Raw genomic sequence first — 12,029 nt, 5'->3', positions numbered from 1 at the left:
ACCCGACGGTTTGGGCAGGATCGGCTGGGCAGGGGAGCCGCGGAGGGCACCAGCCACACACCTTCCCTCCTCCTGCCTTCCCCCTGGGGCTGGCAGGAGAGCGGCAGATCCTCAAACCCGGCAGAGGCCGAACGAGACCCCCGTAAGGGCAGCGTGGGGCCTGCGCCCAGCGCGAAGCCCCGGCCCCCAGCAGCCGCCCGGTGCCGCCCGCCCCGCGGCAGGGGCGGCCTCAAGCCGGGGCCTCCTCCCCGGCCCGGGGCCCCGGAGCGGGGCTCGGCAGGGCGGGGCCCGGGGCTCCCGCTCCGCCCCAGCCCGCCGGAGCCGCGGCGGCCGGGGCCGGACAGGGTAGGGCCGGGCCGGGCCGGGCCGGACAGCAGCGCCATGGGGCTGGAGACGGAGAAGGCGGACACCCGCATCTTCATGGACGACGACAACTTCCCGCCGGGCGGCCCCGCGCTGTCCGAGGCGGAAAAGTACGCGGAGGACGAGCAGGACCGGGACCCCCACGGGCTCAACGCCCACCTGCAGGTGGGTCGGGGCGGGCTGGGGCTGCGGCTGGGGCTGGGGTGGGGGCAGGGGCAGGGAGCGGAGCGGGGGCAGCGGCTGACGGCGCCGCTTCTTCTTCCAGCTGGGCTTCGAGGACGTGATCGCCGAGCCCGAGCTGACCCACTCCTTCGACAAGGTCTGGATCTGCAGCCACGCTCTCTTCGAGCTCAGCAAGTACGTGCTCTACAAGCTGCTGAGCCTGCTGCTCGCCGTGCCGCTGGCCCTGGTGGCCGGGATCGTCTTCGCGGCGCTCAGCTGCCTGCACGTCTGGTGAGTGCGCCCCACGCCGCCGAGGCAAACGGCGGCCAGGTCAACCCGCGCCGCCCCATCGATGTTAGAAGTGAAAACGCTGCTTTCGCGGTGATTCCGCCCCGCGCCTTTCTGTGTAAGCTCCTTGGGGCTGAGAGCCTATTTCACTGTTGCTATAGCGCCTCGGCTGGCTCTAGTAATAGTAATGGCTGCTTGTTTTGGTAAACCGGAGTACAGAAGTTGTTAAAATGTGTTCAGGATGAGAGGCAATGGGCACAAACTGAAGCACAGGAGGTTCTGGCTCAATATGAGGGGGCACTTATTTACTGTGAGGGTGACAGCGCACTGGGACAGGGTGCCCAGAGAGGTTGTGAAGTCTCCTTCTCTGGAGATACTCAACACCCACCTGGATGCCATCCTACGCAACATGCTCTAGGTGACCCTGATCAGCATGGGGTTGGGCTACGTGATCTTCAGAGGTCCCTTCCAACCTCAGCCATTCTGTGATTCTGTGTTTTAAGTGAAAGACCTGGACAGAAGTATTACCTACACCTGACAACTTCTCAGTAAGGTTACCTCTTCCCTTTTTTTCCTCACAGCCTGAGGAAAGCTTTTGAGGGCCCAGCCTGTGTTTTCTTTGCTACTGTCACAAAGTCTGCTGTCACTGCCTTATATCTGGTACATGGCCAGCTCTAGGTGCAGTGCCTCAAATCACACCTGAGCAAAGAACCCTTTCAGAGCTCAGGAAAGCTGCTTCTGACTGTGGCCCACGTTCACAAGCAAATACAGTCGCTCTCCAAGCCAGTAAAGCTGGTGTACTTGAAACAGAAATACTGGCAAAATACCAGGGAAGAGTATCTTGAACCCAGAAAGGCAATTGGTTGCGGATAAGGAAGAAAGGCAGGAGAAAGAATGACATTGAGAAGAGAATTGAGAATCTGTCAGGCTGCAGAGGAAGGGATGAATGTGGATTATCAATGTCACTCCTGCAGACCAGGATTTTCCATATGCATAGGTTTTGGCCAAAGTCTCATTTGACTTGGGTAGTACTGGAATCATGTTTTCCTTTGGTAAGGAAAACAAAATACAAAAAACAAAAACTGGAAAACAGACTCAAAATGATAGAAATGCATTGGATGTAGGAGCCTCTGATTGCAATCTTTTGGTTGCAGATTTCAGTTTTCCAAAGTGGAATGGACGTTTGGGTTGATGACGTTATTATAAGCCACTTCAGAAGCTGATTAATTGTAATTTTGGAGCATGGAGAGTTTGTATAATATCCAAAGGAGTTATGATCTAATTTAAAGCCACCCACCTGCTACTTCTCTGGTCCGCAGATCATTGTGGATATTGTATAGCGTGCCCAGACTTTCAGATCTGCCTTTGGTCACTGTGCTGTATTATACCATGAATGCAAAAGCGTACAGTAGGCAAACAGATTTAAATAGTGGAGTATCTATGGAATAATTCACTGATACACAATTTATTAAGACTAATAAGTTTTTGTGCTTCCAAATGAACTTGTATCTGTATTTCACAGTCTGGATACATAGACATGAGTTTTGCTGAACCAGGACTCAGAGGTCTATTTCTATTTATGCAAGTAGTCCCTAGTGACTCTGTCAGGAACTATGGATTCCCAGAGCATCTGAAATAGAACTGACTGAATGTGGCACTCAATTTTGAAAAGTTTCCCTTGACTTTCTGTGAACACATCTGTTTCCCCACTAGCTAATTTTCTGTCCCCAAAGTCATTGTCAATATGGAGGTGATCTTTCATTTTGATCTTCCTTGCAACTGAATGAGTGTGAAAAAAAATTGCATATCTCAGGAATGCTATCTGCACCCCCTTGGATCCCACCCAGTGCTACAATCCAAAGCCAACACAGTCTAGTCTTCCCACAGACACAACCTGGGTTTTTTCCAACACAAAGGTTGAACGCACTGAGCCTATGTTAACTTTTTCTGCAGCTCCCAGCATTCCAGCTATCTTGGGATTAAGGATTTCAAAGTCTCTACATTTGGAAGGGTAGTTCAGGAGCAACAGATATCAGAGGTATTAAAGGGTCGGGCCGTAGGGACCCTAAATACATGGTATTGGCTTCCATGTAATGCGAATGGGTCTGGAAAAATAGTAACTCCTTGTTTTATGGGTGAGGAAGGGAATTTTATTGTAACTCTGTCTTCAGCTGTTGAAACGTCATGGGAAAGCTCTGAGCACGCCCTCCCACATGGCTGCCTGTAAGAGGGCTTATTAGAGTCTCTGTGCCTCCCTCTGTGCATCCAAACCATTGAGATGATGACGTTGATCAGTTGCAGGGAAACCTTTCCTCAAGGATAAATATGGAACTGCTTCAACAACTAAAGTCTACAAAAGTCTGACAGTGCTCCTCATGCATCAAGGACATTTCATGAGTTGCACCCCTTATGTCTGATAGTAAATGTTGTCTTTCATTAGCAAAAAGAGCTCTAAAAAAGGAAGCAAGCACATGAGACATCACAGAAAGCAAAAAGAAAACTGAGTAAGAAGTACATAATAATACACCACAATTTTCATTGTGACCTATAAAAAATGAGCACACTATGGTTCTGTTCTCAAACTGGCTACTTGAGCTGGAATCCAGATACACATTGCCTGGTAAAAGATAGCAATGGGTCAAAACTGCAATAGGTAGGAGGTTGGTAACCTACATACAAGCTAGTTCAAGGAAGGCTACTTCTCTGCATTGCTTCTCTTTTACTGATGCTGTCATTCTTGGCACAGACTGTACCTTCAGAAGTTGTCAGACCAACTTTTAACATCTTTCTGTGACTGTCTGAGCAAACTTTTAAATGCAGCCTTAGACAGAAGCTGTTAAGTTTACTGATTTTTGAATATAAGCAGGATGCTGCTAGTTTTCCTCGCAGCGCATGCAAAATCATGATCTTTATGATAGATCAGGTACTAATGCTCGTTCCAAGCCACACGTTTGCAACCTCTTGAAAATTAGCACTTGAACCTCACATATACTTTTTGTAGTTTTGTCTGAAAAGTGTTCTCATAAATTATTTATTTATACTGAGAATCAGTGCATCATTTAAGAATCCTTAACCCAAGTCTTGGGTCTGAGATGAACTCTAAAGCGTAAGGATTCGCCCCGCTTTGGACTCTTGTCATCTGCTAGAGTTGCAGTTACTCAAAGCTCCTCTTAGCTCGAGCTTCCATTCACAGTGCCAAGATGTAGCCAGAGGCATACACACAAAGTAGATATAGTCATGCCTCATCTCTTATTTTGTTCTCCACAGATCCCATTTGTATGGCTTTTACTGTCATATTCAACCCTGAAATCATCTCCCTACTTGCCTGTCTGAAATCAAAAGAAGTTACAGTTCAGCTGTGCCGTGAAGGTGGCCTTATGGTCTGGTGTTGTCCTGCTATATACCCATGTCTTCTGAAACGGAAGTAGGCAGATATTTTCTTGCTTCCTTTTTAGTTTCATCTTTCGCAGTCTACCTAGGTCCTGGGATGTACAATGCACTCATAAGTAGCCCAAGGGTTAAGGGGACTCTACAAGAAGCTCTGAAACTGCTAGTCAATACTTAGGAGTCTGTTCGCAATACTTGCTTATACTGTAGTGTCATGCAAAGCTTGTAATTCAAAATCATGATATAGTGCACACACAAACCTAGAGCTGGGTAATTTAACCACTGGATGGTATAGTATTTGAAAAATAGCATTAAGACGTGTTTGGGATTCCATTTTGAAAAACTTTGCAGGAGAAGATGTGATTCTTCACTTTAAAGCAAGAATTTGAACTAATAGTGAATGACTACTCCAAACACATTGCCCAGCTCTATGAAAAGTTGAACTGCCTCCTGAGAAATTCAAAATATCCTTATAAATGAGAATTAAGTTGTTCTTTGCCATTTTGAAGAGGTGCTTGGTTCTTTCATTAGGAAGTAGCAGAAAAAAAAAATACAATGAGCAAGAGTGAGAAAGGATGATGGGTATAATATCATAGATATCATTGCTTGAACAGAAAGAAAAGAAAAAAAGAATAGTGTGGAACAAGGAGGATAATTTGCTTGTTTCAAGTCAACAGCTTCCAAAAGAGGTGACTTCTATTTAGTGAAAGGATGTGTATTTTATTATATATACATAGCACAATTCAATGACAGGTCATACAGGTAGTTGAAATACCTAGGCTATGCTTCAGCCTAGGTATCAAATTCAGCAGAAGTTTGTTTTTCTTTCCAGTGCTTTACCATGTGGTTGTACTAGTAGTACCAAAATTGCAGTAAATGTCAATATCCTTAGGATACACCAACTTTACTTCCACTGGTAGACATTACTGAAGTAGTTACTATCTCTGTGAATAGAAGTACACACAGGTGTAAATGCACAATACTGTGAGTAAAAGCTCTATATGTTTATATGATAGGTCAAATAAAAAAGCCTCTAATGGCACTTGGTTATTTATTTTTAAATTGTGCTTGGTCACTCCATGGAACAACATACATACTTATATACAGAGGTACATATATAGGCACTGCTTTTCCAGCCTTTCTTAATGCATCACTGCATCTTTCTGTGAAACTTTTGCATAATGTGATATTTGGTTAGTTTGTAATTCATTTGATCCTGTTTGTGGAGGATCCAATAGAAACGTAAACTTTTCTGCTTTCCTGCAATTTTCCTGAAAAAAAAAAAAAAAAGATTTTAAAAAAAAGATGCAGGTCAAATTAAATTTAGATGGCAGCAGAGAAGCGGCAGGAAACTGAACTAAACTGAACTGAACTGAACTAAACTAAACTGAAATGGGAAAGGGGTGAAGTCAACAAAAGCATTTCTGGTGTTTTCCCCATGTTGCTTGGAGAAATACATTTTTTTTTCCCTTTGCATTACTGATGCTTATCAACTGTGTGCTAACAAGTGAAGCCCTGATTTTAAATTCTATAAATTATCTATCCTAGATACCCTGGTACTATATGTAATTATAGAGCAGATAGTTTACAGGGTTCAGTATAAAACTATAGGTACAGTATTCCAGTAGTTCTCACAGTTCTATATAATGTGTGTACTACTAGCTGTTTCAGCAGAGACAAAGAAAAAAGGGGTTTTAGAAAAACTATTCTTGTTATAATCCGTCTGGGTTAGTTTAGAGCGCAGCACAGACATCCTAGTATACAGCATGCACTGTATGTTAAAAGCAGAGAATCCAGTTAGGTAAACATTGAAAATATTATTTTTTAATTCTGACACTGTAGGTAAAAACTTTAACTTTTTTTAAATGTACTTCTTTTTTTTTTTTTTCCTGCACTGTTATTCTGAGCAGCACTCACTGGAAATACACAATTCATATTTTTCTGCACCAGAACTATGTGGAAGCAAGACTGGGGTTTTAAATTTTGAATGCAGCAGTGAACTAGAAGTGTTTCTTGTCTTTATCAAAAGAATGCATATCTTCTTCTACCTAACATAGGAAATACATGTTAGATATAGCACGGAGATTTTTGGAAACCTTGTTCTGGTACCACTTTGGTATTACATGAATTATTTATACATTGGATTTGTCTGTACCCATCAAGCTTAGTGAAATGACTAAGGGTTTTGGCCAGTAAGTGATTAGACAAGGATAATAACTTACACTAGTGTGATTACATACCTTGCATCTGCTTGCCCTGGTGAGCCAGCCGTATGTGCATGCCTGGCGTGCCCCTGGTGTTAGTATGCTTAGCTCAAGGCACCGCTCATGGCATTGCCTCGGAGTTGGGGCATATGGAGAGCATACACGCGTAATTACTACTGCTCAGCAGACCGGAAGCACGCAACGTTCAAGTACGCACCCTGAGTGGAAAATAATAAAAGAATAAAGAGATATCTTTTCCCTGGTCAGGAGTTTTGACCTCATTGTACTTTAGTTACTCACCCATAAGTGTATCATGGTATCAACAAGATCCCGTATATATGAAGGTTGGCTTGTCTCCTACTATGGCAATTAAATGTAGCTGAATGTCACTTTACTGATTCTGTTTATTGGAGCAGCTTGTATCAGTGATGGTAGAATGATGGTAGAATGAATGGTGAAGTGTGTGTGAGAGAGAGATAGAGAAAAGAGGCGCCGGAAGAAATATCAGATGGGACAAAAGAATGCCCCAAACAGATCACAAAGAACACTGTTCCCAGTCAGTCAAACTGGGGCTTCCTTAAAGCCCCCACTCCACACTCTTGACTCCTTAAAGGACAGCCCTGTCCTACCACCACAGCAGGATGGCAGCAAGGTTGCAGCCCGTCACATACACCATCCCTTCCAGCAGCAGGAAGAGACAGCAGAAGCTCACCCCTATGAAAGCCATGTCCAGAAATTAGCTGAGTGTTGCTATTTAAGAAGCAGAGTCATGATGAGGGCTAGCAAGCTGTTGCACACAAGCGAGCCCAGCCAGAGGAGCACATATGTCGTGGTGCTTATGCATGGGTAGATGTGAGGCTGTGAGAGAGTGAAATCTACATAGAATGAGTGCGAGAGTCTAAGATAACATTGCTTAGAGATTTAGAGTCATAAAATCACCTTCCTTTTCCACAAGATCTCACACTTGAGTCTTGTTATCTCGATTTCCCAATGCTGTATTGGCAGTAATCTTACAAATCTTCTATGTGCTCTTTTACAGGGTTGTGGTGCCGTTTGTGAAAACCTGTCTCATGGTCTTGCCTTCAGTGCAAACCATATGGAAGAGCCTGACGGATGTTTTCATTGAACCTTTCTTTCATAGCGTGGGCCGATGCTTTGCCATGGTTAATATACGCCTGGATCAAGAGTAAACGTCGGGGATGCAACGCTGCTGTAATAGTAGATGGTGTTATACCTCTTCGCTAATGTAACGTGCAAGCACTTACCATTCATTCCAAACTGTTAAGATGACAATGGCTGGTTTAAGTGGGAACATGCTATTATTCTAAAACTCATTTATTTTCAGGGAATCAATTTAAGACTAAGTAGGCAGTTTTCATATCTCACTATTTTAACAACAGAATAAATGTGGAATAAGTTGGCAACACTTTATTTTAATGGTACGTTGATTGCTAGATTACAGGAGAATTCTCTTGGAGGTTTAATTGCCACCACAGTGATAATGATTGGCGCTATTACTATAAATTTTTAAATTAGTGGGCTGGGATACTTCAGGTGAAAATGATTCCAAGGGTTTCACATTGACTTTACTGCAATTCCAACAGGGATCATTTTTGGCCCTCACTATACAGCATGATATACTTAGTCCTTTATTATCCACAGTTAAAATGAATGTGACTAATTGCATAAGCATTGAGAGAAATTAACTGTTGTGTAATTATCCTATATTGGGGAAAAAGATCCCTGTAAGTTTATCCCTTAAAATAAGGTGTTACCTAATGATTTGGAACATCAACTAATATGTATATTTTATTTAATGAGAAGTTAACTTTGCTGTATATTTTGTACCTTTGTAAATGGCATTTGATCAGCTTTCCTTTAACTGTTATTTCTATGGTATGTGAACTCTAACAAACTTATTAGGCAGCCAGAGTAAGACACTGCAAAAATGACTTTAGATAACTAAAATTTCAGTTTATAAATTATGCAGATTTTTAAGTGTTGCTGTGCAATTCTAGTATATCCATTATATATAGTTGTGTGTAAAAGAAAAGATTACAAGTTTTTTCATACAAGACTATGCAAAAGAGTTGGAAATACCTGTTTATGAGAAATGTTTTTTATTAAAATGGGCTGTAGTAAATGCAACTCTGCCTATTTCTGTGTATTATCTGTGTGAACATTGTGATATTTTAAATGATAGACACTATGAAGGCACTTTAACTAGGTGGCAAGCTGTTAAGTATTCAAATAAGTGTAATTGGTTAAGTATTCAAGTAAGTGTAATTGGTTAAGTATTCAAGTAAGTGTAATTGGTATCCTTGTCTAATTCTCCTTATCTATTGACATGACTTCCCATGTTGCTTATTTACTAATTAAAGTCTAACCCATAAAAAAGCCTTTCTTCGGTTTGCACCTAATAGGGCTTGTAAACAGAACAGATGTGGAGATATATTAAAATTACATTAGCCTAGGGTTTATGCTGCTGTTTTCCAGCAATTGCAAAATGTTTGTATGATTTCAAATTTTATTTTCTAAAATAGCATCACAGATTTCTTGTCAAATAAGACAATAAAATAATAAAATAATAAAATGTCAGCTTTTTCCTATTTTCAGCTTCATTTTTTTAGGTTTTTCAACTTTTAAAAAAGCTCTTAAAATGCTGAACAGTTTAGAATATGATGCAGTTCTTCCAAAATGTGACATAAGGAAAAGAAGTTGATGAGTATCAACACAGTTCCACTATTGTCAACTGTATTTAACTTACTTATACCAGAAAATGATGTATCTCTTTGTGTCAAATTAAGCCCAGACAGAATGTTTCTCTGATGCAGGTTTCTTGATGCAGAATTTTGGCTATAGGAAAAAAAAATAAAAATAAAAAAAAATGCTTAATTATTTTTAAGGGCACATGCTTTATTTACAAGTGAACTGCAGAATTTTCCTTTTCTTGCTCATTAGCCTACAAACCTAGCTAACAATGCGTATTTTTGTACATCAAGAACATCTTTGTACATTAAAAACATCTTTTCCATTTGCCACAGAGAGGGATTCATGTGGCTTTCAAAAACTGGATCTTAATGACTGGTGCCCACTGAACCTTCTCTGGAGTTCCATCTTCTGCAGGAAGTTAGCTTTCTTTTCAGATGTGCTCTTCAAAAGATCTTTCTTTTGTTAAAAACAGAAATACATCTTTTGAAAATAAAAATTAATCAGGCTAGGCTTTAATTCTTTTGTTGTTGTTGTTGTTGTTGTTGTTTCTTTTACAAAATCCAACGATGTTTACAAAGATATTTTTCACAAAAATATCCCCATGATGAATTAATTAAAAAATAAATAAAAATTAATCAGTACTGGTTCCTGTGACTAAAAGGAGTCCTTTAAAAGCTTAAGATCTGAGAGAACTCAGGAGTGCATCCAACCTTGAGACTAGGGCCATTCCCTAGAGAAAAATGTAGCAATTTAGGTCAGGTACTACTGGGTATATGCATTTTTTAATAGCTTACTGAAGTCAGCTGCCTCTAGCTACCACAGAGAATAAAGTAGAATGATTTCTTACTCCTTGTGTTTTGGACCTTCCTATTTATCATTAATTGGTTCTTTTCACCATTTCTCTAGCTGTTACTGCTAGGCATGAATCTGCCCCAGGCAGCTCTGGATTCCAGCATTCCCTGGATTCCATGGATTTGTCACTTCTGACACATTTGCAAAGCTCTTCCACAGCTGATAATGTCCATGGCTTACAGCACTGGTGGACAGCAGGGAGAGAACGGGCGCTGGCTCTCAATTATGTTCTCAAGTGCAGGGATGGGTTCCTTAAGTTCTTTTGTAATTCTTTTGAAATGTGGACAAATGATACAAACTGTTATCTTAACAGCAACTTACAAATAAGAATTTAGGCAAAAAGGAGAGTCCAGAAACTTAGTTTCATTGTCTATTAGAAATCTAGGAAAATTTGCACCTGATTCAGGTCATCTACTTTGGACTTTGTGTCCTCTTCCTCTCTGTGGAATGGGGAAAATGTTGTTGCTCTTAGCAAAGGTAAATTTTCCATCATCATGGTAGAGGTATCAGAGTAAGTAAATAAAAAAGTCTGAGATGTTCCAGTTCCAACCTGCCTTTTGTTACTGTAGACATTAGATTCATAATCATGAACTGGAGATTCAGTTCTGTCATGCAAAATGTTTCAATATCATGTTTTTCATGGAAACCACAACTAGCATACAGACATAACCCCACATTTGGGCCTTCTTCCTTTTAATTCACTACAAAATTTAACCCGCATATTTAACCCCAGAACTATTTAATAAAATCCTTCTAATCTGACTGTAGGACTTCTATATTTATGTCCTGTATTTCTCCACCCTATTTGTTCACCACATAAATTGGCACAAATTCTTAAAAGGAAGGTTGACGTGTTAGTAATCAAGGAGACTTTTCCCACCTACCCAGTAAGGTCACTCAGGCACAGACTGAGATATTCAGAGCATCCCTGCAGCTCTGGGACCTCAGACCACACACTCACATTTAGTGGAAGCCAAAGAATGGTAAGCCCATTATTTTTACAGGGTGTGATCTTTTCCCCCACCTGCAGAGATAAGACTACCACTGTTAAGCTGTAATAACTCCCTTTTAAAAATACATGGAAAAAACACGTGTTTTTATTTTTTTAAGAAAAAGAAAATGCAAAGGGAACATGATCAAACACAGTTGCCTGTTAGTACACTGTGTTCGTGGAGCTCAAGACCTCCAGTGAGCACACTGAACCAGCAGTTCCATATTAAAAACTGAGGTGCTTTCTTCATGCAGGGATTTACAGCTGAGGGGTGAATTAATAAGGCTAATTTTAGCCTGGTGACACCAATCTTCCACAGCTTATTTCAACAAAAAGAAAATGTCTTCTGTAGAGGCAATTCAGAGGAGCTAAGATAGGTTCCTGCTCTGAACCATCCTCCAGAGAAGACTTTCTACTGATTAATGCAAAATGTTTGGTTTGGCTTGGCTTGGCCTGGGTCCTTTCCTCTGCTACATAAGAAATTGTGTTTCCTCTAAAAAGTCTGCAGGCCTGTGGAAGCAACTAAAGCTTCATCTGAGTAGTAGGGCAGGCTCTTCTCTGCACACCTCTCTCCTGACTTGAGGCTGGGGTGTTTCACCTGTGTTAAGCATTCAGTTTTGTCTGTTGTCCGGATTCCCCCTCCCACTATAAGTGGGGATAAAGGACTCCTTCAGAAGGCACTTAATCAGATCCTACTTTAGACACTTAGATGGAATAAAATGTAGAGATTCATGCTTCTGTTCCAAGCTTTTGAGGGAAAATTGCCTATTTTTCCGTCTGCCTCAGTTCAATTTCAGCTCCTTTATCTCCCTATGTACCTACCTCACCTTTATTTTTACGTTATGCTCTCACAACTCACACTGCTACAACTAGAAGCTGGCATTGCCCATGAAACTTTTACGTGGCTAAGCTCAGTGACAAAAAATCACGTAAGCCAAGGGAGTGTTTGAGTGCCACGAGTGAGATGCTAGAAAGTCAATATTATGCTAGAACTGGCAGAACGGCACAGAGTGGTGTTGACACCAACCAGTATTCATGGTCAGATTTGGTGTTTGTCAAGGAATTTGATA

At 41.5% G+C, this 12,029-nt stretch overlaps 1 protein-coding gene across 1 annotated transcript; it reads left to right on the top strand.

Moving 5' to 3' along the window:
* Positions 1–269: 269 nt before the first annotated feature.
* CAV2 (caveolin 2) lies at positions 270–8,552 on the top strand. The gene is made up of 3 exons (XM_035342940.1): positions 270–528; positions 629–816; positions 7,444–8,552. The coding sequence occupies exons 1-3, from the start codon at positions 382–384 to the stop codon at positions 7,592–7,594; spliced, it is 486 nt and encodes a 161-aa protein (XP_035198831.1). The 5' UTR covers positions 270–381; the 3' UTR covers positions 7,595–8,552.
* The last annotated feature ends 3,477 nt before the right edge of the window (positions 8,553–12,029 follow it).

The sequence above is a fragment of the Oxyura jamaicensis genome, chromosome 1, assembly GCF_011077185.1.
Source record: "Oxyura jamaicensis isolate SHBP4307 breed ruddy duck chromosome 1, BPBGC_Ojam_1.0, whole genome shotgun sequence".
NCBI classification, from domain to species: domain Eukaryota; kingdom Metazoa; phylum Chordata; class Aves; order Anseriformes; family Anatidae; genus Oxyura; species Oxyura jamaicensis.
This window is presented reverse-complemented; position numbering and strand designations above follow the sequence as displayed.